The sequence below is a fragment of the Zea mays genome, chromosome 7, assembly GCF_902167145.1.
Source record: "Zea mays cultivar B73 chromosome 7, Zm-B73-REFERENCE-NAM-5.0, whole genome shotgun sequence".
Classification (NCBI taxonomy): Eukaryota; Viridiplantae; Streptophyta; class Magnoliopsida; order Poales; family Poaceae; genus Zea; species Zea mays.
The window spans coordinates 128,336,604-128,362,595 of NC_050102.1; the positions used below are offsets into that span (position 1 = coordinate 128,336,604).

A 25,992-nucleotide genomic window follows, 5' to 3' on the forward strand; every position below is an offset into this window, starting at 1 on the left:
TCCGGACTTGGCAACCCCAGTGCCGTGCGGGACTTCATGGCCGCATGTGATTACTGTCTGTCCGACTGTTCCGATGCAAGCCGCAGCCTTGGCAACGAGAGCTGCGGCCCAAGCCGCGAATGTTTCCACATCGAGCTAGGGAATCCCACCGAAGGCAACCATCTTGGCATGCCGGAGGATGGTGATCTCCCTAGGCCGGTGCCTCGCGCCGACATCCCACGGGAGCTAGCTGTGGTCCCCGCTCCGGCGGGGGGTTACGACCCACAACTCGAGCAAGTCCGCGAGGCGCAGGCCAGGCTCAACGAGGGAACGGGAGCGCTTGAGCCGATCCGTCGGGACGTCGGACAGGCATGGGTGGGCCAACCCCTGGCCGGAGAAATGCGTCATCTGCCCCAAGGTCTCCAGCACCGCGTCGCCAACGACGTCAGGATCAGGCCGCCGCCCGCATCCAGCGGGGTCGGTCAGAACCTGGCAACCGCAGCAATGCTCATCCGCGCGATGCCGGAGCCGTCAACCACCGAGGGTCGGCGGATCCAGGGAGAACTCAAGAATCTCCTGGAAGGCGCCGCGGCCCGGCGGGCCGAGAGCACTGCATCCCGAAGGCAAGGATATCCCTCGGAACCTCATGCCGCGACTTCCCGATTCATGCGGGAAGCCTCGGTCTACACCGGGCGCACGCGCAACACCGCGCCTGCGGCCCCGGGCCACCTCGGCAACGAGCACCATCGACGCGACCGTCGGGCTCACCTCGACGAAAGGGTGCGCCGAGGCTATCACCCCAGGCGTGGGGGACGTTACGACAGCGGGGAGGATCGGAGTCCTTCGCCCGAACCACCCGGTCCGCAGGCTTTCAGTCGGGCCATCCGACGGGCGCCATTCCCGACCCGGTTCCGACCCCCGACTACTATCGTAAAGTACTCGGGGGAAACGAGACCGGAGCTGTGGCTCGCGGACTACCGCCTTGCCTGCCAACTGGGTGGAACGGACGACGACAACCTCATCATCCGCAACCTCCCCCTGTTCCTCTCCGACACTGCTCGTGCCTGGTTGGAGCACCTGCCTCCGGGGCAGATTTCCAACTGGGACGACTTGGTCCAAGCCTTCGCTGGCAATTTCCAGGGCACATACGTGCGCCCCGGGAATTCCTGGGACCTTCGAAGCTGCCGGCAACAGCCGGGGGAGTCGCTCCGGGACTACATCCGGCGATTCTCGAAGCAGCGCACCGAGCTGCCCAACATCACCGACTCGGATGTCATCGGCGCGTTCCTCGCCGGCACCACTTGCCGCGACCTGGTGAGCAAGCTGGGTCGCAAAACCCCCACCAGGGCGAGCGAGCTGATGGACATCGCCACCAAGTTCGCCTCCGGCCAGGAGGCGGTCGAGGCTATCTTCCGAAAGGACAAGCAGCCCTAGGGCCGCCCGTCGGAAGAAGCTCCCGAGACGTCTGCTCCGCGCGGCGCCAAGAAGAAAGGCAAGAAGAAGTCGCAATCGAAACGCGCCGCCGCAGACGCGGACCTTGTCGCCGCCGCCGAGTATAAGAACCCTCGGAAGCCCCCCGGAGGTGCAAACCTCTTCGACAAGATGCTCAAGGAGCCGTGCCCCTACCATCAGGGGCCCGTCAAGCACACCCTCGAGGAGTGTGTTATGCTTCGGCGTCATTTCCACAGGGCCGGGCCACCCGCCGAGGGTGGCAGGGCCCGCGACGACGACAAGAACGAAGATCACCAAGCAGGAGAATTCCCCGAGGTCCGCGACTGCTTCATGATCTACGGAGGGCATGCGGCGAATGCCTCGGCTCGGCACCGCAAGCAAGAGCGCCGGGAGGTCTGCTCGTTGAAGGTGGCGGCGCCAGTCTACCTAGACTGGTCCGACAAGCCCATCACTTTCGACCGAGCCGACCACCCCGACCATGTGCCGAGCCCGGGGAAATACCCGCTCGTCGTCGACCCCGTTGTCGGCGATGTCAGGCTCACCAAGGTCCTGATGGACGGGGGCAGCTGCCTCAACATCATCTACGCCGAGACCCTCAAGCTCCTGCGCGTCGATCCGTCCACCGTCCGAGCAGGCGCTGCGCCCTTCCACGGGATCATCCCTGGGAAGCGCGTCCAGCCCCTCGGGCGACTCGACCTCCCAGTCTGCTTCGGGACACCCTCCAACTTCCGAAGGGAGACCCTGACGTTCGAAGTGGTCGGGTTCCGAGGAACCTACCACGCCGTGTTAGGGAGGCCATGCTACGCGAAGTTCATGGCCGTCCCCAACTACACCTACCTGAAGCTCAAGATGCCGGGCCCCAACGGGGTCATCACCGTCGGCCCCACGTACAAACACGCGTTCGAATGCGACGTGGAGTGCGTGGAGTACGCCGAGGCCCTCGCCGAGTCCGAGGCCCTCATCGCCGACCTGGAGAACCTCTCCAAGGAGGTCCCAGACGTGAAGCGCCATGCCGGCAACTTCGAGCCAGCGGAGACGGTCAAGGCCGTCCCCCTCGACCCCAGCGGCGACACCACCAAGCAGATCCGGATCGGCTCCGGGCTCGACCCCAAATAGGAAGCAGTGCTCGTCGACTTTCTCCGCGCAAACGCCGACGTCTTTGCGTGGAGTCCCTCGGACATGCCCGGCATACCGAGGGATGTCGCCGAGCACTCGCTGGATATTCGGGCCGGAGCCCGACCCGTCAGACAGCCTCTGCGCCGATTCGACGAGGAGAAGCGCAGAGCGATTGGCGAAGAGATCCACAAGCTAATGGCGGCAGGATTCATCAAAGAGGTATTCCATCCCGAATGGCTTGCCAACCCTGTGCTTGTGAGGAAGAAAGGGGGGAAATGGCGGATGTGTGTAGACTACACTGGTCTCAACAAAGCATGTCCGAAGGTTCCCTACCCTCTGCCTCGCATCGACCAAATCGTGGATTCCACTGCTGGGTGCGAAACCCTGTCCTTCCTCGATGCCTACTCGGGGTATCACCAGATCCGGATGAAAGAGTCCGACCAGCTCGCGACTTCTTTCATCACGCCGTTCGGCATGTACTGCTACGTCACCATGCCGTTCGGCCTGAGGAATGCAGGCGCGACGTACCAGCGGTGCATGAACCATGTGTTCGGCGAACACATCGGTCGCACAGTCGAGGCCTACGTCGATGACATCGTAGTCAAGACACGGAAGGCTCCCAACCTCCTCTCCGACCTTGAAGTGACATTCCGGTGTCTCAAGGCGAAAGGAGTCAAGCTTAATCCTGAGAAGTGTGTCTTCGGGGTGCCCCGAGGCATGCTCCTAGGGTTCATCGTCTCTGAGCGAGGCATCGAGGCCAACCCGGAGAAGATCGCGGCCATCACCAGCATGGGGCCCATCAAGGACTTAAAAGGGGTACAGAGGGTCATGGGATGCCTCGCGGCCCTGAGCTGCTTCATCTCACGCCTCGGCGAAAGAGGTCTGCCCCTGTACCGCCTTTTAAGGAAAGCCGAGTGTTTCGTTTGGACCCCTGAGGCCGAGGAAGCCCTCGGCAACCTAAAGGCGCTCCTTACAAAGGCGCCAGTCTTGGTGCCGCCGGCGGACGGAGAAACCCTCTTGGTCTACGTCGCCGCGACCACTTAGGTGGTTAGCGCCGCGATTGTGGTCGAAAGGCAGGAGGAAGGGCATACATTGCCCGTTCAGAGGCCGGTTTACTTCATCAGCGAAGTGCTGTCCGAGACTAAGATCCGCTACCCACAAGTTCAAAAGCTGTTGTATGCTGTGATCCTGACGAGGCGGAAGCTACGACACTACTTCGAGTCCCATCCGGTGACTGTGGTGTCATCCTTCCCCCTGGGGGAGATCATCCAGTGCCGAGAGGCCTCGGGCAGGATCGCAAAGTGGGCAGTGGAGATCATGGGCGAAACGATCTCGTTCGCCCCTCGGAAGGCCATCAAGTCCCAAGTATTGGCGGATTTCGTGGCTGAATGGGTCGATACCCAACTACCAACGACTCCGATCCAACCGGAGCTCTGGACCATGTTTTTCGACGGGTCGCTGATGAAGACGGGGGCCGGTGCGGGCCTGCTCTTCATCTCGCCCCTCGGAAAGCACTTACGCTACGTGCTGCGCCTCCACTTCCCGGCGTCCAACAATGTGGCCGAGTACGAAGCTCTGGTCAACGGATTGCGGATCGCCATCGAGCTAGGGGTCAGACGCCTCGACGCATGCGGTGATTCGCAGCTCGTCATCGACCAAGTCATGAAGAACTCCCACTGCCGCGACCCGAAGATGGAAGCCTACTGCGACGAGGTTCGGCGCCTGGAAGACAAGTTCTTCGGGCTCGAGCTCAACCACATCGCTCGGCGCTACAACGAAACCGCAGACGAGCTGGCGAAGATAGCCTCGGGGCGAACGACAGTCCCCCCGGACGTCTTCTCCCGGGATCTGCATCAACCCTCCGTCAAGCTCGACGACGCGCCCGAGCCCGAGGTATCCTCGGCTCAGCCCGAGGTACCCTCGGCTCAGCCCGAGGTACCCTCGGCTCAGCCCGAGGTACCCTCGGTTCAGCCCGAGGTACTCTCGGCCCCCGAGGGCGGGGCATTGAACGTCGAGGAAGGGCAGAGCGGGGCCACGCCAGACCAGGATTGGCAGGCCCCGTACCTGCAATATCTCCGTCGAGGAGAGCTACCCCTCGACCAAGTCGAGGCTCGGCGGGTAGCGCGACGCGCCAAGTCATTCGTCTTGCTGGGCGACGAAGAGGAGCTCTACCATCGCAGCCCCTCGGGCATCCTCCAGCGATGCATCTCCATCGCCGAAGGTCGGGAACTGCTGCAAGAAGTACACTCGGGGGCTTGCGGCCACCACGCAGCACCCCGAGCCCTTGTTGGAAATGCTTTCCGGCAAGGCTTCTACTGGCCAACGGCGGTGGCTGACGCCACTAGAATTGTCCGCACCTGCGAAGGGTGCCAATTCTATGCGAAGCGGACACACCTGCCCGCTCAGGCTCTGCAGACAATACCCATCACCTGACCCTTCGCTGTATGGGGTCTGGACCTCGTCGGTCCCTTGCAAAAGGCGCCCGGGGGCTACACGCACCTGCTGGTCGCCATCGACAAATTCTCCAAGTGGATCGAGGTCCGACCTCTGAACAGCATCAGGTCCGAGCAGGCGGTGGCATTCTTCACCAACATCATCCATCGCTTCGGGGTCCCGAACTCCATCATCACCGACAACGGCACCCAGTTCACCGGCAAAAAATTCTTGGATTTTTGCGAGGATCATCATATCCGGGTGGACTGGGCCGCCGTGGCTCATCCCATGTCGAATGGGCAAGTAGAGCGTGCCAACGGCATGATTCTACAAGGGCTCAAGCCTCGGATCTACAACGACCTCAACCAGTTCGGCAGGCGATGGATGAAGGAACTCCCCTCGGTGGTCTGGAGCCTAAGGACGACGCCGAGTCGTGCCACGGGCTTCACGCCGTTTTTCCTGGTCTATGGGGCTGAAGCTATCTTGCCCACTGACCTGGAATACGGCTCCCCAAGGGCGAGGGCCTACACCGAGCAAAGCAACCAAGCCAGCCGAGAGGAATCGCTGGACCAGTTGGAGGAAGCTCGGGACAGGGCCTTACTACACTCGGCGCGGTACCAACAGTCCCTGCGACGTTACCACGCCCGAGGGGTCCGGTCCCGAGAACTCCAGGTGGGCGACCTGGTGCTTCGGCTGTGACAAGACGCCCGAGGGAGGCACAAGCTCACGCCCCCCTGGGAAGGGCCGTTCGTCATCGCCAAAGTTCTGAAGCCCGGAACATACAAGCTGGCCAACAATCAAGGCGAGATCTACGGCAACGCTTGGAACATCAAACAGCTACGTCGCTTCTACCCTTAAGATGTTTTCAAGTTGTTCATATACCTCGCACCTACGCAAAGTTTAGTTGTCAAGGAAGGGTCGGCCTAGCCTCGGCAAGGCCCGACCCTCCCTCGGGGGCTAAAAGGGGGGAGACCCCCTCTGCATCGAATTTTTTCCTCGAAAAAGGACCTCTTTTTAGCAGGATTTCTTCCGTGCTTCTTGACTACTTTGGAAAGCGGATCCTGGAAACGACGAGGTACACGTAAGCAGCCAAGGCTGACCGAGCCGAGGGACTCCTACGCCTCCGGGATACGGATACCTCACTCGTCCCCTTCTGCGATAAGTAACTTGCGCTCGGATAAAGCGACTCCGTGGACCGAACAAGTCATCACGTTCGGAAGCTCTCCTGCCGAAGCAGTCCTTCAAGCTTTCTCGACTAAATCGGGGACAGGGCCTCATGGACGGGTGAAAGTACGCGTAAGCGGCAAGGCCGACCGAGCCGAGGGATTCCCACGCCTCTGGGATACGGTTACCTCACTCGTCCCTTCCGCGAAAAGCAACTCTCGCTCACACAAACATCCCTATTACCGACAGAGTCCAGATGCTCGAAACAAGAGGAAAAAAGGACGCAGCTTCGCAAGCGCGGCGAGGGCGTGTTCTTCTGGCCTCGGCGGCCGCAGAAAGCGCACGCTACAAGATGATCTGATCCTGCAGGCCCGGGTCTTCACGCCGAAGGGAGCCGTAGCACCCTCGGCATCGACGACGTCTACAGCAAAGCCCGACCCAGCCTCGGGCGGCGCCGAGGTCCAGGGGCTCCTCCAGGAATCCGGCCCGAGCAGGCGGCTCAACCGGTTACCCCTAGGGCCTCGGGCAACCGGCTTCCAAGGGCGCTAGCCCGATCCGAGGCCTCGACTAACCGACTTGGGCGTCGGCACCGCTGACGGGCGACACGGCTAGGCTCCGGCCGACCAGGTTCCCCATTCTCGAGCCAACTCCGCCTCTGTTCATACTGATATCGCTACCCCCGGCCTCGATCCACCAAAGGGCGGCCGAGGGGTCCCTTCAACTAAGCTAGAGGAGCCTCACGTAACAAGGCCGAACGGGCCGAGGGATTCCTACGCCTCCGGGATACGGATACCTCACCCGTCACCTTGACACGGGGCAACTCATGCTTGGTAAAGCGGTTCAGATAATAAAACAGGCGAGACTTAGTGCTCGGAAATGAGGAAAAAACACGGCTCCGTGCCAAAATTACATACACGTTCAGGCCTCGACAGCCACAATGAACGAACTCACTGGCATTCGAAGTGCCATTGCAAACGAGACTCCGGTTCCGTCCCCGAGGATACAAGCGACCTCGGGCCTGCGGGGCAACGACCTCTGCAGCGGCAGCCATGGCCCCAGGTGAACGCAGTCACCGGAAGGCTTTTGTTCGCGGTCCCACTCAAGGGATGCGAACAAGCCATCAAAGCCAAAGAGCGGGCCACCGCCCACGCAGGGGCCGACCCCAACTCGGCACTCTCCCCTCCCCAGCCTTGGTGATGAAAATCCTTGAGGCTGAGGAAGGGGCAGAGGCCGCAGCCCGGCTCGCTTTCCCCCACCATCAAGCTGGAGGTCGCCATCTCGGGTGACCGCCGGTGAAGGGGTGCGACCGGGCTGCGTGATGAAAATCCTTGAAGCCGAACGATGGCTGAGAGGTACCAACTCCCATGGAGTTGTGTTCCTCCAACGAGGAGGCGGAAAGGCGGCGGATATCCCCCATCCGGGGGCTTGGAAGACGGGAAGACCCGGCGCTTAAGGGAGGAAGAAGACATGGTTGCCTTACGAAGGGAGCCTCCCTCCTTTTAAAGGCAACTCCCCCTACGTGCGCCCCCAGGCGCCGCGGGCCGAGTCTTCTCCAACACGCTCCAAGGCCCTCCCCTGCGACTCGGGGGCTGGGTCCCGCATGTCATGCAAGCCGGCTCGGGGCAGAAGAAGCCAAACCGCCGTGCATTGTGCGCACGACCGTCCAGCGGTTACAGGCGACCCCCCATTTCCGCCCAGACCAACGGACAGAAGGGGCGAGCAGCCATGCAGGCGGCATGCAACCGCGCCAGATGGACGCGCTTCTCCAACTTCTGACACGCCAGCCTGGGGCCCAGGCCCACGCGTCGAGCAACTGGCACGCCAGTTGCTGCATGCAAGCAACCGCACCGCCACTTGTGCCACCATCGCGCCTCTTCGGTTGCGAAGCCTATGCCACGACTCGAGGCGACCCAACAGCGCCAGACTGGCGCGTCGGTCAAAGCGACCGAAAGTGGGCCGGCAGTAATAGCGGTGGCAGGCGGGCGGGCGCAGCGGTCACGTCGTCAGCCAGGCTCACGTCCCATCCTGAGACAGCAAGAGAGCCTCCTCTCACGGCGTGAAGACGGTGCACCCGTGACCCGTTCCTCGAACGGATCACCCGCGCGCAACGGCCGCCCCGCCAACCACTCGCCCCGTCGCATTAACTCCGCGGCGGGACACGCGGCGCTTCTGGCAGGAGGAGCGCGCGACGCTTCACCTTCGCCTTAATAACCGCGTCAGAAAAGGTACGCCACGTCGTCTGATTTCGTATCCTTTTCCGTTTTCCTCTTTCTCTATCTCTTGCAACAGGGACCGGGGAAGGGGGATACCCCGAGAGGGATCCTTCTCCGCGAAGGAACCGGGCTCCGCGCCCCCCATTACTGATCAGGGGTTCGAAGGCTGGCCCCCCGAGGGTTCAACAGCCGCCTCAGATCGCGTGGGCCCGACACCCACTACTGGTCAGGGGTTCGAAGGCCAGCCCCCCGAAGGGCTCCATGGCCGCCTCAGGCTACTCGGGCTCCGCGCCCATTACTGATCAGGGGTTCGAAGGCTGGCCCCCGAAGGGTTCACAGTCGCCTCAGACACCGAGCGAGGGATGACCAGGGGTACGTTCGATACATAACCGAGGCTCGGGCTGCGCTCCCGAGGTACCCTAGGACATATCCGAGACCAGCGGGAACGATCTTGTAACGGAATCCCATCGGAGGGAGGCATCGAGCCCTCGGACCCCGTCGCCAGGGGACCGGGTCCGGCAAGTCACCCGCAGGTACTTTTGGGCGTGCCTCTGGGCCCCTAGCCGACCCCCAACGAACGGGGCACGGACGTCCACTCGGATTACCCGCTTGCAGCTCACCGGAGACACCATGTTCGGTGCCCATCGAGGGTAACATGGCGCACTCCCCCCCTCCTCCTTGCGGAAAGGCGACGTAGGGGCGTATGTAAAAAGCCGAGTCTGTCCCTGATCGTCCTCTCGCCCTGTGCAGAGGCTCGGGGGCTGCTCTCGCAAAAACCGGCTCCGGCCAAATCGTTGACAGCGTCAACCTACCAGCCCGAGAGCTTGGGCCCCGACCGTGCACCCGGGCTACGGCCAGTTCGCATGAGGGAACGACCAGACCAGCCGAAGCGTTAAGCGAAGTATTAAGACCTCGAAGGAGTGTAACCACTCCTCCGAGGCCTCGGGGGCTACACCCGGCGGGTGCGCTCGCGCGCACCCACCGGAACGAAATGCAACCGAGAAAGGCTGGTCCCCTTGCAAAAAAGTGCGACAAAAGCCTCCAAGCGAGTGCTAACACTCCCTTCGAGGCTCGGGGGCTACTGTCGGGGACCATAATTAGGGGTACCCTCAAGACGCCTAATTCTCAGCTGGTAACCCCCATCAGCATAAAGCTGCAAAGGCCTGATGGGCACGATTAAGTCAGGGATCAGTCCACACGAGTGACTCGATCGCGCTTCACCCGAGCCTAGCCTCGGCCGAAGGCAGCCGACCTCGAGAGACTTCCGTCTCGCCCGAGGCCCCCTTTTTATGGCGGACACATCACCGGCTCGCCCAAGGCCTTGGCTTCGCTCAGAAGCAACCTTGACTAAATCACCACACCGACTGACCAAATTGCAGGGGCATTTAACGCAAAGGTGGCCTGACACCTCTATCCTGACACGCGCCCCCGGCAGAGCCGAGGTGACCGCCGTCACTCCACCGCTCCACTGGCCAGTCTGACAGAAGGACAGCGCCGCCTGTGCCACTCCGACTGCAGTGCCACTCGACAGAGTGAGTCTGACAGGCAATTAGGCCTTGCCAAAGGCGCCACGGCGAACTCCGCTCCGCCCGACCCCAGGGCTCGGACTCGGGCTAAGACCCGGAAGACGGCGAACTCCGCTCCGCCCGACCCCAGGGCTCGGACTCGGGCTAAGACCCGGAAGACGGCGAACTCCGCTCCGCCCGACCCCAGGGCTCGGACTCGGGCTAAGACCCGGAAGACGGCGAACTCCGCTCCGCCCGACCCCAGGGCTCGGACTCGGGCTAAGACCCGGAAGACGGCGAACTCCGCTCCGCCCGACCCCAGGGCTCGGACTCGGGCTAAGACCCGGAAGACGGCGAACTCCGCTCCGCCCGACCCCAGGGCTCGGACTCGGGCTAAGACCCGGAAGACGACGAAACTCCGCCTCGCCCGACCCCAGGGCTTGGACTCCGCCCTGGCCTCGGCCGGACGACTTCCGCCTCGCCCGACCCCCTGGCTCGGGCTCGGCCACGGCAACTGAAGGCAAGACTCAACCTCGGCTTCGGAGGAAACCCCACGTCGCCCTGCCTAGAGCACAGACCGCCACGTCAACAGGAAACGTCATCATCATCCTACCCCGAATCGACTCGGGTCACGGAGAACAAGACCGGCGTCTCGTCCGGCCAGCTCCGCCAGAGGGGCAATGATGGCGCTCCACGAGCTCTATGACGACGGCGGCCCCCAGCTCTCTTACGGCAGCAGGACAACGTCAGCAGGGGCTCGACCGCTCCAACAGCTGTCCCTCCATCAGGCTCCGTCGCACCTCCGATAGCCACGACATCACGCCAGCAGGATGCCCAGATCTCTCCGGCTGCCACATCGGCATGTACCTAGGGCACTAGCTCTCCCTCCGCTAGACACGTAGCACTCTGCTACATCCCCATTGTACACCTGGATCCTCTCCTTACAACTATAAAAGGAAGGACCAGGGCCTTCTCAGAGAAGGTTGGCCGCGCGGGACCGAGGACGGGACAGGCGCTCTCTTGGGGCCGCTCGCTTCCCTCACCCGCGTGGACGCTTGTAACCCCCCTACTGCAAGCGCACCTGACCTGGGCGCGGGACGAACACGAAGGCCGCGGGACTTCCACCTCTCTCACGCTCGGCTCCGGCCGCCTCGCCTCTCCCCCCTCCGCGCTCGCCCACGCGCTCGACCCATCTGGGCTGGGGCACGCAGCACACTCACTCGTCGGCTTAGGGACCCCCCTGTCTCGAAACGCCGACAACACCCGTGATATGTTTGTTTCACTTTGGATTTAGAAAATATCCTATGCAATCACTTGTATTGTACTAATGCAAACGTACAATCAAATGGTGACTATTATTTTATATTTAACCTTTTCCACCTAAAATATCATATGCATTCAATCTACATCTAATGGTGACTATTATTTTATATTTAATCTTTTTTCATCTAAAACCTAGTGTCTATTTAACGTTTAACCACTTCCATATAAAACGATGGATATAAATTAGATGCTCTTAATAGTTTAATTACAGGCTTCCTCCAAATAAGTGATTGCACGGTATATGTCTTTCATTTTGACATGAGGATCGAAATTATCCCACCAAACATCTCTCAAGAAACGTTGATTATTTTCACTCACTGCGCCATAATCTTTAACAAATTATATGTCATCTGAACTGGTACCAAATACCATAATTACATTACTTTGGTTCGTAGGGTACACAAAAAAAAACTGGTCGGTGTGAAAATGTGCTGCATATTTACGAAGGTAGCAGCACCACAGCATAAGAACTGCGAACACACCTGCACTCTTCAGATGTACTACTGATTCCTTTACAAAATGAACACATTTCCCATTCTTCTGAATCCAAACAAGAAACAGAACATAAAGGAAACCTCGTTCATTTATTTGCTTCTGAATCCAAGGCGATTTCAAATTCTCAATCTTCAGCAGTACATGTTCTGCCTACCTCAATGGTTCCATCTCTTGGTATTGTAGTTTACAGTAAGATTTTGAACAGAAATGATCGCTAATGCCATAATGTGACATAAGCGCAAACAAAACACTTGCACAAATCCCCTCGACTATCAAGATTCATCGGACCTGGGAGGAAGCTGAGCAGAACCTGGCAGTGGTGACATCATCACAGCATGCTTGTACATCCGCCACCAATTCTCCGATGCCTCATCGACCGTCCGGTAGGTCCAGATATGTGGTTTGGCCTTCTCCCGCGCGATGAGGATCTCCTCCACCTCTGCCTTCCGCTTTGTCTTGAGAGCGAGGCAGCCCATAAGATCGCCCCACTTGCCGAAGCAGGTGTCGAACTCCCCATACCGGTAATAATTCTGCATCTGGTGGAATGGTGAGTAACAGAACCAGAGCATATCAAAGCATTTTATGCAGTCCAGCCGTGGTGTTGGTGGACTGCTCGATACATTTGGCTTCTCTTTCGGATCCATAATCCTTGCTGCATAATAAGAGGCCAGCAATGTAAGATTTATACACATTGGTACAGGAAAAGGCACACCAGAAACTCTATCTACAAACTTCTCGTGTACTCCGCAGGAAGAAACAACACAGCAAGCTAAAGACAAACTTTTGCAACTTGCAGTCAGCAGTCTTTGGAGAAGACAAGATGTTTTCACCACCTCTGCATCAACTGAAGCTCGATATCACAGGACCATTTTGATTGATATATATGATAAATGAATACTATATAACACAAAATGAACGTTCATGCAATGATAAATGTAAGATTCTAGACAAATCTAGGAAATACAAAAAAATATGGAGCGATTACAGATGTCTGTTGTCTGGTACAAATGGATTAGCTAGCAGCCTAGCATGTAACAGAACTATCAAGTTGCTTCCATAAACGCAATATTCTTTGGATCTTTTCTTTGCTCATTCCATTGCAAAGGACTAAGTTACAGTCCTTTGCCAGAGTGAGGTAGCATGGCTTCACAAGTCTATCCCCTATAAGGCGATAAACCTATTAACAACTGTTGACCACAATAAGTAGTAGATTATATTTGAGTGTTGCAAGCTTCTGACTACATTTCAAAACCACTGGTGATAAGACCATTATAACTAGAAATGTCACTAAAGCTTAGATCTCAATCTCGGACAGAGAGTAGAATCAATAAAGAGGATTTATAACAACACACATGTAAGCATACACGTGTATTATTCTCACTAAAGCCTTGTTCGGTTATTCCAATTCCATGTGGATTAGAGTGTATTGGGATGGATTGAGATGAATTTTAACCTATTATGGATTTAAACCGACTCAATACCACCCAATCCACATGGATTAACGGCGAAATGAACAAGCCTAAAATGTAAAAAATAATAATTAGCTTCTCGAGGAAAACAACCATTTCCGCCTGTTTTGGTACTAGGTGACCAAATATCATCAGAATCACATAGGTCTGTAATACAATCCAGTGATTGGGATCAGTGCGGATTTTGCATGCCACCAGAAATGTTTACGATTAGTTAGGCAGATTTTGCATGCGGCCAGAAATGAAGTAGAATTAATTGACGGTGACAAGCTAAACAAGGACTCCAAAGTTCAACTGATTTAAGTCCACAGGATGCTAGGAACAAATCGATCCCCCCACACAGATATTTTTTTAAAAAAAAGTTTTCCCTTTGCTGACCGGATCGAATTGTTCAAATAGCTCACACGGTTTCACACAAGTGAGAAACACTCCACGAGTAATCCAACATGTTTGATAAGAAATTATACGAGATCCGAAGCCCACGTATTTGCAATTGAATAACACCAAAAAATCAGAAAGCCAAAACACGCTTCATGAATGAACATGTCGGAACCTAAGTACCCGACGACGCCAGCGGTCTGGAATTATGACCTGGATCGATAAAAGAGAGAAATGGCACGGAATCACTGGCGGTTGCAGGCGCTCATTTCGATCAAACACGTCCCCAAAATCAAGAAATTTAGCGAGTCCGGACTAGCACCGCCCGCTGTGGCTCCCGTCGAACGACATTCATCACAGGCCGAGGAGCTGGCGCGGGGACTCACCGGCGGGACGGATCCGGGCGCTCACGGGCAGAGAACGGCCACAGCGCCGCCTCCCCCCTCCTGCGGCGGCGTAGATCCGACGTCCGGGCGCGTCGCCGGCGCAGATCCGGCGGCTGGGCGGTGCGCTGTACGGGTCCCACGATGGTGCGATTCCCTGTGCCTTTGGGTGATGTGTCCTTTTTCCCTCCAGGCTTGTTAACGAAACTGAATTGTTAATGAGCCAACTCGATCACCCCGAGCTAGCTCATTAGCTCGAACAAGCTATCATTTATAAGCAAAACAAAGCTTGCATTTGTGTTGGATAAACTAATAAATGATGACTTATATTAATTTGTTGTTGAATTGATGTGGTATATGAAATTGTGAGTATTATTACTCTTTTTAGTGTTAAATTAGTCTAAAATTAACTAATAATTGATTATGTTGTTGTATATATATTTATATATTGTCGTTTGTTTCCAATCGCGAGCTAAATGAGTCAGCTCGAGCTTATAAACGAGTTGAGTTGAGATAATTCTCTAGCTCGGTTCCTTAACGAGCCGAGACAGCTCGTTAGGTTAACAAGTCAGCTCTGAAAGGGAATTAGGCTTACACATAGTCCCTAATTAAATTTTGGTGGTTGAATTGCCCAACACAAATAACTGGACTAACTAGTTTGCTCTAGTGTATAAGTTATACAGGTGCCAAATGTTCACACTTAGCCAATAAAAAGACCAAGTATTGGGTTCAACAAAAGAGCAAAGGGACAACCGAAGGCACCTCTGGTCTGGCGCACCAGACTGTCCGGTGTGTCACCGGACATGTCCGGTGCACCAGAGGACTCCAACTCCAACTCGTCACCTTCGGGAAATTCCAGAGGCAACTCCGCTATAATTCACCGGACTGTCCGGTGTACACCGGACTGTCCGGTGTACACCGGACAGTGTCCGGTGTTCCAAGGAAGAGCGGCCTCAGGAACTCGCCAGCCTCGGGAATTCGCTTCGGCTGCTTCGCTATAATTCACCGGACATGTCCGGTGTACACCGGACTGTCCGGTGTAACAGCGGGGCAACAGCTACTTCAGGCGCCAACGGTTACCTGCAGCGCATTTATTGCGCGCCAGCGCGCGCAGAGGTCAGGCACGCCCATCCTGGCGCACCGGACACTCTACAGTACATGTCCGGTGCGCCACCGGACATCCAGGCAGGCCCAGAAGACAGAGCTCCAACGGTCGGAACCCAACGGCTTTGGTGACGTGGCTGGCGCACCGGACTGTCCGGTGCACCATTCGACAGACAGCCTCCACCAAACGACTAGTTTGGTGGTTGGGGCTATAAATACCCCCAACCACCCCACATTCAAGTCATCCAAGTTTTCCACTTCCCAACTACTTACAAGAGCTCTAGCATTCAATTTTAGACACACCAAAGTGATCAAATCCTCTCCAGACTCCACACAACGCCCTAGTGATTAGTGAGAGAGATTTGCTTGTGTTCTTTCGAGCTCTTGCGCTTGGATTGCTTTCCTCTTTCTTTGATTCTTCATTGCGATCAAACTCACTTGTAATTGAGGCAAGAGACACCAATCTTGTGGTGGTCCTTGTGGGAACTTTGTGTTCCAAGTGATTGAGAAGAAAACCTCACTCGGTCCGAGGGACCGTTTGAGAGAGGGTAAGGGTTGAAAGAGACCCGGCCTTTGTGGCCTCCTCAACAGGGAGTAGGTTTGAGAGAACCGAACCTCGGTAAAACAAATCTGTGTGTCTCACTTCATCATTCGCTTGCGATTTGTTTTGCACCCTCTCTCGCGGACTCATTATTATTTCTAACGCTAACCCGTCTCGTAGTTGTGTTTATATTTGTAAATTTCAGTTTCGCCCTATTCACCCCCCTCTAGGCGACTTTCAAGCTCGAACGAGCCAGCTCGAGCTGAGAAGAGCTGGCTCGATATCCAACCCTACGCGAGGATACTTTCTTCCTTGCCTATGTTCTGTTATTTTTTGGGGCCCTATCCCGTTAACTCCGTGGAAAGAAGTCTTCCCCATACTCGTTCCGAATCCGAATGGGTCGGAATCCCGTGGGCCTTCGCCTCTACAAAGAATTTTGTCATTCCTAAGGGCTAGTTTGGCAGCCAAGAGTAATTAATCCAGGGATAAAACGCCCACACCGTAGGATTCCATGGACAACTAGAGTTGCCATTAGTGGCTAAGTCGGTTAATCCCAAGGGGTAGAACAGCTGGCCATAATCCCTACTACTCTATAAGATATGAACGTGGGCGTCCACATCTCCCTTCGTGAAGCATGCCCCCGCCTCTGGCCTATGCGTGCACGCGCGCTCGCACCCTCACCTGCGCCTCCCCACCATAATCCCAGCCGACAACCTCGCGCAATGTCAATCTCCACGCGATCGGCGATCCTATCCCATCCGAAACCAACGTCCGCTCACCTCGCCTTGCCTGACAAACGCATCACCCACGTCAAAGCTGCAGCCACTGAGCCCTTCTTCTCCCCCTCCCCTCCCTTTCTCTCTCCGTCTGACTCGCACGCGCCCCCGCCGTCCGACTCCCCGTGTGGGCCCGAGCCCCGCCATACGCGCGTGCGTCGGGGGAGACAAGGCACGATGGATGCTCCACCTCGCCGCCTAGGAGCTCGTCGCCGTCGTCCGGGCCAGTGTAACCCCATCGACGACCTCGCCCTTGGATCCGCTCCCTACCCCTGGAAGCATCCGAAGGCACGTCACCCGTAGCCGCCAGCACCTCCTCCTCACATTGATATAAACCTTCCCAATATTGCACCAACATTTCTCTACTAGATTCTTAATCCGTTTATACTTAAAACGTCCTCTGTTTCTAGCTTTATGGATAGCCTGGTTTATTGCTGCTATTATTGCAAGTTCATGTGAATATTGAAGGGTGGATGTTTGCTTATGGTTTATTCGTCGTTTTTTTGTTCTGATTAATCTGATATCATCATATTGGTGCGAAGATTGGCACTGGAGTTGCTTTAAGATTGATTGGAAATGCTGATGCCTGGATCTGCGGGGCAATAGAGTTTTGGAAGTAGATTGAAGCGTTGACTGGACTAGAGTTTGTAGTATTGTCGAGAATCGTTTGGATATAATTACCTATCGCTCTTTATATTCTTAAATTTCTATCCGCAACAATTTTAATTCCTTATATTGGGGTGGTGCTTTCCTCCAGCAACTTGATTATATGGATGGATGGGTTGGAGGCGAGTTGATCCTGCTTGTGCTTGTGCAATCAGAAGTTCTGTACTGTTTAGAGTTCCTTATATTTGTTCACTAACCACCCTCCTGTCAATGCTCTGCGAAAATTAACTTCACACATAGGCTCCCTTTGATGCTTTATTAGTGAATTTGCAGTTTTAGGAGACAAGCTTTACGGATAGCCTGGCTTATTGCTGCTATTATTGCAAGTTCATGTGAATATTGAAGGGTGGATGTCTGTTTATGGTTTATTCGTCGTTTTTTGTTCTGATATCATCATATTGGTGCGAAGATTGGCACTGGACTTGCTCTAAGCTTGATTGGAAATGCTGATGCCTGGATCTGCAGGGGAAATAAAGTTTTGGAAGTAGATTGAAGCGTTGACTGGACTGCAGTTTGTAGTATTGACGAGAATCATTTGGGTATAATTACCTATCGCTCTTTAGTTTCTTAAATTTCTATCCGCAACAATTTAAATTTCTTTTATTGGGGTGGTGCTTTTCTCCAGCAACTCGATTATATGGATGGATGGGGTTGGAGGCGAGTTTGATCCTGCTTCTGCTTGTGCAATCAGAAGTTCTGAACTATTCAGAGTTCCTTATATTTTTTCACTAACCACCCTCCTGCCAATGTTCTTCGAAAATTAATTTCGCACATAGGCTCCCTTTAATGCTTTATTAGTGAATCTGCAATTTTGGGAGACATCACTCCAGTTGCCCCCTAGAATGATCACTACTTGGCTGAGTGGCTCATCGAATGATCACTGCTAGCACATTAGCCACCAGCACCACAACTCAGACAACTTCTTTAGCTATTGAAGCAAGCAGCATAGGGTTGTACAAGTTCCCGAGGCCTATTTCTACTACTAATTCTTGTTTTTTGAACTGGTTTTTTAATTTTCTTTATGCAGTATAACTACTACATCTATCACTCCAGCAGCATCCCAAGCACCTAAGCTACCATCAGAAATTATTGGCAAAATCATTGAGGAGGTACCTCTCTTAAGTCTTAACTATTTATATTGTAGTCAGCTGATTTTCACTTTGGCAATTACTTTTTTTATCGGCAACATGCTGGAGGCTAGAGAACGTGCGTCCTGATATATGCAGTTCTTTTTCTCTTAGAAAAAAATAATGGAACTTTATACTTGAGACACAATTGATCAATCAAGGAAATTAAGCAACTAAACCTTTAGATGCGCATACTGCATCTTGATGAAAATTAAGCAACATTTGTGGGATTAAGAGTGTACGTATCAGTTGCAATCTGCATTTTCTATCATATTTGCAATTTATGGATGGTAGAACTTCATAACTTCTCATAGCTAATAAATAGATTCTCTAAGTTATTTTTTCAGTTTTGGTGTAGCGTGTAGATTGTCTTTCAAAGCGATATTGAAAGAGATCTTCATTCATATTCATCATCTAGGAGCTGATCCAGTTGGAGATGATTTCTAGCACCAAAGATCGATCAAGGGAGACACATCTCCTTTCCGAATTATAAGGTGTTTTGACTTTTTTAGATCCATAGTCTTTGTTGACACATCAGTTTTCAGTTTTACCATTATCCCAGAAGGAGCATTTACTGTCCGATTTCCATTGAGATGGTTTAGCACTTATTACCATTCATCTTGTATGCTTATGTTCATTTGAATGAAATTACTGAAATTTATGTTGGCAAGTGATAGAGCAGGTAATTTTTTTGGTAAAGTTATCATGTCATTCCCCCACCGTCATAGCCTGAAATGTGAGGATCCATACATGCATATAGGGGTGACAATGTGCTCTAAATTTTACACTATATAATATAAGGATCAGACGAGTTAGGATTGGACCCTATTTCTATTTATTTTTGAACTAAAAATAATTTAGGGCTCTAGCAATTTGTGAAGAAACATTTGGATCGCAATTCATTACCACCCCTACATGCGTATGGTTTATGCTTGTGAGTTTTCTCATTGCCTTGCCTTGCACATCGTTCGGTGCCATATTATGGTTGACTGAGTTGTTAATCATTTTTTAGGTACATGGGTTGTTATCACCATCTAGAACTACCATCTATCATGAGATCTAAAATAGGTTAGCTGGATAGCACAACACACTTCTGTATCTGCAGGTATGCTATGCAACCTGATCCTAGCTACAATCATGCACCAGGTTCCTTGAGGCACTTCGCTTGAGCAAAATGTCACGATCCAATAACTGGTGAGGGAAAGAGTAGATCATACACACTTGAAATGATCGTAAAAAGAGAGAGAGAGAGAGTGTGTGTGTTCTTTTCTAAAACTAGATAATTTATAGCCATTTTCAGTACATCTATACCAGAAGCCTGTGTGCGGGTTCTGTCTTAATTTCATGTTCGTCCCGGCTACTCAAAACTTTGATTCAGAAAAGACATGCTAAACAAAGAAATGAGCAAACGTTACTAGGAAGGTGAACTCACTATCAAACTAATGCCTACACTAGGGGACGAAGCGCGAAAGAAAAACCTGTTCCAGCTGAAATAGGATGTTCTGCCGATGTTTTTTATTGCGTCTTTTGCTTCTGTCGTTGGTGTTGCTCGATTCATGTGTGCTTAAAGCAAAAACTTGTTGGTACACAACAATCATAACATTAGATGAGCCCAGTCGTTCTTTGGGATCTTAATTGACTGGTTGGCAGTTACATTTCTATGTGTAGGCGTAAATAATTTTTAACCAATCAGCCATGGTACTCCGGGAGTCTATCCTCAAGACCGAGAAGGAGTGGCTGAACTTCATCACTATTTTTTGTGATATTCACATTGTATAATTTGACTTGTATCAGTTTAGTTTTGTATTGGTTACTGGTAAAAAATTTGTAACAAATTGAGGTCGATAGTAATATTTATGTTCGTTTTCATAATAACCGTTGTTCATTAATATTTCATCGAATAATTTGTGACCCGTTGCAACGCACGGGTATTTACCTAGTGGCTATATAAGCATGTAATCGGTGGAAGTGAAGGGCAGAAAAGAAATAGAGAAACACCATCACCACATACCTGAGTCCTTGTGAAGTTTATCCGGGATGATTAGGGTTCCTCTTCCCTAGATCTGGTGGGGAAGAACCCTACCTCACGTCCCAGAGCTCTGCCGACAGCCAGGGGAGTTACACGACGCTGTGGACGACAGTGCAGCGGACGTCAGCGCAGAGGGTGGCACCATGGTGGATGGTGGCGTGTAGATGGTGGTGGCGCAATCGATCCGTCGTGGTCACCTCCTCGGCTCACTCGCTCGCATTCGCCTTTCGTCCGCGGTCATCTCCCCTCGACCCGTGGGGAAAGTTGCCCGATGTCACGGGGACGAGGGAGCGTTCCCTAGATGATTTGCCGGGTCAAGGGTGGAGCTGGCCCGGGGGATCGTGCTCCAAACATGCCAGAAAATTTCTCGGGCCCATTCTCACACCGGGTTCCCTCCCCGGGAAAGAGGTCAGATTCCCCTGGAATAGGGATGAAAACGGGTCGGGTTCGGATCGGATATGGTAAATATCCGCCCGCGACAATACCCGTGGGCATTAGTTATACCCGCCCGTGACTATACCCACGGGTAGGATTTTGTACCCGTGCCAGTACCTATCGGGTATCGAGCGGATATCGTATACTCGCGGGTAGGATTATACTCGCGGGTATAATTACACTTCACACAAATAAATCAAACTGCTACACAGGGACACATAACTCTTTGTTGACACTCATATATAGCTATATAAAATCAAATTTCACATTATCACATAGAGTTTAGACTTTAGACAAATCACAAATATATCATATAGAAATAATAGTAGTAACACAACCACACTTGAATCCACACTTGAACCAAACTTGAAAGTATTCAACAAAACAGCAAGGGATGCAACGGCGCTGGAGGGCTGCTTCACCTTCACGTCGACGTGCTTCGGTGTTTGGCTAGCAGTGCCGGTGGGCGGGGCACCGGGCGGATAGGGGCTCCTCCGCTGCGGGCTGGCTGTCCGTGCGGCTGGCTGGCTGGGTGCCGTCTAGCTGGCCATGCTGCGGGCTGGCTGGCCGTGCGGCTAGCTGGCTGGCCGTTCGACGGTTCGAGGCTGGCGGCGGTGGGTGGGCAGGTGACAGGTCGAGGGACGGAGGGAGTGCGGCTGAGCCTAAGGTGTGGCCGATCCGCCGCCGCCGATGGCCTAGGTTAGAGCATCTCCAAGAGATTAGTCAAATGGCTCAGCAAGCTAAATTTTTGCTACTCAATAGCAAAATAACTCTCCAACAGACTAGTCATCCAACTTGCCAAGCTATCCGGCTCTTCAAATTGGCTCCCTCTCTAGCCAAATTTGGCTAGCCGCTGACTAGCCGAACTAAATAGAGTCTGTTGGAGTGAGATGCTACATATAGAATGTAATCTTTATGAAGAGGTAAATAGAGTGTCATATAGAGAGTCAAAAATGGAGTGTCTCTTGGAGATGCTCTTATAGAGTAGAGACGGAGTGTGGTGTGCGGCTGACCAGCTGTGCCTATGCGGGGTTGGGTTAGTTGAAGACTTGAAGTTGGGCCTGCAGTTGGGCCACAGTTGACTCCTATTTGCATAAAGTACAGTATCCGAATCCGACCCGATGTTACCTTGGGTACGGGTACAGGTAAGATCCACAGGTGAAATATTGTATCTGAAACCGAACCCGACGGGTCGGATATCCGGCGGATATCCAAACTCACGGGCAAAATTGTCATCCCTACCCTGGAAAGTCGACTTCCAAACTAGGCCTAAAAGTGGATTTGAACAGAGGCTGTCGGGCTGCAGTCCCGGTTAAGGCCTGTTCGTTTAGCTTGTTCCTCGTCGGGTTCAGGGCCAGAACCCCGTGGCCCACCTCCGGTGGAAAAAAACCCAACCTAGAAAAAAAAGTGTGTTCGGTTAAGCCCTGAGTGGGTCGTATCCAGGACTTTTCTCATCGGCCCGGCCTTGGAACCGGACCCAGTCTGTTGGGGGTGGAAAATATCACGGGACAGCACACGCGAAGGGCAACACAGCGGAGGGCAAAGCGGCGGCGGACACACGCAAAGGGAAGCGACGGTGGTGGCACGGACGCAAGATTCTCTCTAGCGTCGATATTCTCCGGCCGCCTTCTCACCGGTATTCTTCCTCCCTATCTCAACTAGTGTATTTAGGGTTCTTCGTTCTTGTGTCCCTTCTTAGATCCGGTAGAATGGAGTAGTCGTGGTCTATGGCCATGCAGACAGGGTGGCTCTCCAAGATGTAGCGGACGGAGGTGGTGGCAGAGACCTGCAGACGAAGGCGAATGGAGTATCTGGGTCTATTGCCATGGCTGAAGACGCTAGTGAGAGGAATTCCGAAGGTAGCTGCAATGAAGCACACCGTCGGCCGATCGACTCCCTATGTGGATCCTGTTCATACAGTCTACAGATCATGTTCATGCAGTCCATCCCCGTGTGGTATAGATAATGGGTAGCAGCCATTATATTGGTGATGTCACGTTTTGTGCTAGCTCCAGCCATTATGCAGGTCTCTGTCAAACGATTCTTGATGAGGATTCTTGAAGTACTTGAAGTCCTACTCGTCTCTAGACATTTTTTATCTGTTGGTGAAGATTCTTGAAGTCCTTGATAAAAGTTGTCTGTGTAGAACATACAATTTGTCTATATATGTACTCCACATGAAGTTCTTGAAGTTCTTGAAATCATTGGTTATTTTTTACTTTTCTAAATACTATATGTACTCCTATTAGACATAGTGTATTTTAGCCACATATAACAAACTAAACAACTTACAATTTGGAAAAAATGTAAGTTATAGATGTCATATTCTTTTATACCTCATTCTTTAACAAATTACAATTTTTTTACCATCACATATAGATGTCATATTCTTTTATACCTCATGGCTCATGCCAATCTGGGCCAACGCAGGGTTTGCTAGATACCTTTTCCTTTTATATGTTGTGCTGACTATCAGACTTGCTACATGCAGTTATTTGTTGTTTAGTGAATGGCCTAATTATGACATTGAACTCACATGGTTCTGTTGTTTGAAATGTAATTTTTCTGATGCACCTTATTTTTGTAGCCAGAGGAAATGAATATGCATAGTTTAGTAAGAAATAAAGAGCTATTGATGCTTAGAATCTACACTAGTTTGGCCATATATAACATTGTTTCAGTGAGAGAGAAAAATTTTCACTCTGATGTTGTACATTTGGCCTAATTTTTCTTGTGTGTTTATTATCAACATATTTATTAGTGTCTGTCCAATAAATCCATAACTTGCTATTAAAAATGCAGTCAACTGTTGGTGGTCCTATTTTTGCTGGTGCATATTTGTCACCCACTGTAACACCCTGAATTTGGAGGTATAAAATTTCTTTCCTAATATCCATCTAATTCAGGTGTTACTCTCTCTTTTCCTTACTTTTCTTTTCTTTTTCCAAAATAGTGAAGGATTATTTTATTTTATATCGACTTGTGAGCCCCATAAAGTAAAACCCCTAGGTGGTGCTTAATTGTCGCATCATACCGGAGTGCATTTATTTTATGTTTAATGTATTGTCTTGGTGTGTATCCATTTAATTTGTAGCTCTTTCTGTGTATAAATATGATTAGAGAGAATAGAAACAAAAGAAAGAGAGAAAGAAGAAGAAGAAGAAATAAATAAAAAGGGAAAAGCCTCCCTAAGTCCCCCTTGCCAGCTTTTCCCGCAGCCCAGCTCAACTTTTCCCCTGCACCTCCTCGGACCAGCCGTGGCCTACCCCTCCCCTAGCCGGCCCAAGCCGCGGGCGCGCCCCAGCCAGCTGTCGTGGCCCAGTTCGCAGTCTCGCTCCCCACGGCCCAGCTGCCCCGCGCCTGGACGACCCCAGCACGCGGCGCCTGCGCTCGCCAGCGCACGCACAGCCTAGTGCCCCCCCAAACCCTAATCGCGTGGCGTCCCTACCCCAGCTGTCGGGGACCATAATTAGGGGTACCCTCAAGACGCCTAATTCTCAGCTGGTAACCCCCATCAGCATAAAGCTGCAAAGGCCTGATGGGCACGATTAAGTCGGGGATCAGTCCACACGAGTGACTCGATCGCGCTTCACCCGAGCCTAGCCTCGGCCGAAGGCAGCCGACCTCGAGAGACTTCCGTCTCGCCCGAGGCCCCCTTTTTATGGCGGACACATCACCGGCTCGCCCAAGGCCTTGGCTTCGCTCAGAAGCAACCTTGACTAAATCACCACACCGACTGACCAAATTGCAGGGGCATTTAACGCAAAGGTGGCCTAACACCTCTATCCTGACACGCGCCCCCGGCAGAGCCGAGGTGACCGCCGTCACTCCACCGCTCCACTGGCCAGTCTGACAGAAGGACAGCGCCGCCTGCGCCACTCCGACTGCAGTGCCACTCGACAGAGCGAGTCTGACAGGCAATTAGGCCTTGCCAAAGGCGCCACGGCGAACTCCGCCCCGCCCGACCCCAGGGCTCGGACTCGGGCTAAGACCCGGAAGACGGCGAACTCCGCTCCGCCCGACCCCAGGGCTCAGACTCGGGCTAAGACCCGGAAGACGGCGAACTCCGCTCCGCCCGACCCCAGGGCTCGGACTCGGGCTAAGACCCGGAAGACGGCGAACTCCGCTCCGCCCGACCCCAGGGCTCGGACTCGGGCTAAGACCCGGAAGACGGCGAACTCCGCTCCGCCCGACCCCAGGGCTCGGACTCGGGCTAAGACCCGGAAGACGGCGAACTCCGCTCCGCCCGACCCCAGGGCTCGGACTCGGGCTAAGACCCGGAAGACGACGAAACTCCGCTCCGCCCGACCCCAGGGCTCGGACTCGGGCAAAGACCCGGAAGACGACGAAACTCCGCCTCGCCCGACCCCAGGGCTCGGACTCCGCCCTGGCCTCGGCCGGACGACTTCCGCCTCGCCCGACCCCCTGGCTCGGGCTCGGCCACGGCAACTGAAGGCAAGACTCAACCTCGGCTTCGGAGGAAACCCCACGTCGCCCTGCCTAGAGCATAGACCGCCACGTCAACAGGAAACGTCATCATCATCCTACCCCGAATCGACTCGGGTCACGGAGAACAAGACCGGCGTCTCGTCCGGCCAGCTCCGCCAGAGGGGCAATGATGGCGCTCCACGAGCTCTATGACGACGGCGGCCCCCAGCTCTCTTACGGCAGCAGGACAACGTCAGCAGGGACTCGACCGCTCCAACAGCTGTCCCTCCATCAGGCTCCGTCGCACCTCCGATAGCCACGACATCACGCCAGCAGGATGCCCAGATCTCTCCGGCTGCCACATCGGCATGTACCTAGGGCACTAGCTCTCCCTCCGCTAGACACGTAGCACTCTGCTACATCCCCATTGTACACCTGGATCCTCTCCTTACAACTATAAAAGGAAGGACCAGGGCCTTCTCAGAGGAGGTTGGCCGCGCGGGACCGAGGACGGGACAGGCGCTCTCTTGGGGCCGCTCGCTTCCCTCACCCGCGTGGACGCTTGTAACCCCCCTACTGCAAGCGCACCTGACCTGGGCGCGGGACGAACACGAAGGCCGCGGGACTTCCACCTCTCTCACGCTCGGCTCCGGCCGCCTCGCCTCTCCCCCCTCCGCGCTCGCCCACGCGCTCGACCCATCTGGGCTGGGGCACGCAACACACTCACTCGTCGGCTTAGGGACCCCCCTGTCTCGAAACGCCGACAGTTGGCGCGCCAGGTAGGGGCCTGCTGCGTGCTGACGAATAGCTCCCCGTCAAGCTCCAGATGGGCAGTCTCCAGCAACCTCTCCGGCCCGGGACGGTGCTTCGTTTCGGGGCTCTCGAGTTCATGTCCTTCGACGGCAGCTACGACATGATACTTCTTCCACCGCCGTGCGACCACGACAATGGCGGCCGACAACCCGCCCGCCGGCGG

General features: G+C 53.9%; 1 protein-coding gene across 1 annotated transcript; it reads right to left on the bottom strand.

The window, feature by feature from the left end:
* Positions 1 to 11,750: 11,750 nt before the first annotated feature.
* On the bottom strand, positions 11,751 to 14,144 carry LOC100276618 (uncharacterized). The gene is made up of 2 exons (NM_001150364.1): positions 13,914 to 14,144; positions 11,751 to 12,332 (listed from the first exon to the last, which is right to left on the bottom strand). The coding sequence occupies exon 2, from the start codon at positions 12,322 to 12,324 to the stop codon at positions 11,953 to 11,955; it is 372 nt and encodes a 123-aa protein (NP_001143836.1). The 5' UTR covers positions 12,325 to 12,332; positions 13,914 to 14,144; the 3' UTR covers positions 11,751 to 11,952.
* Between the last annotated feature and the right edge of the window lie 11,848 nt (positions 14,145 to 25,992).

Bases quoted from the DNA above. Each gene is read 5' to 3' on its own strand.
- LOC100276618 (NM_001150364.1), bottom strand. From the start codon at position 12,324: ATGGATCCGAAAGAGAAGCCAAATGTATCGAGCAGTCCACCAACACCA.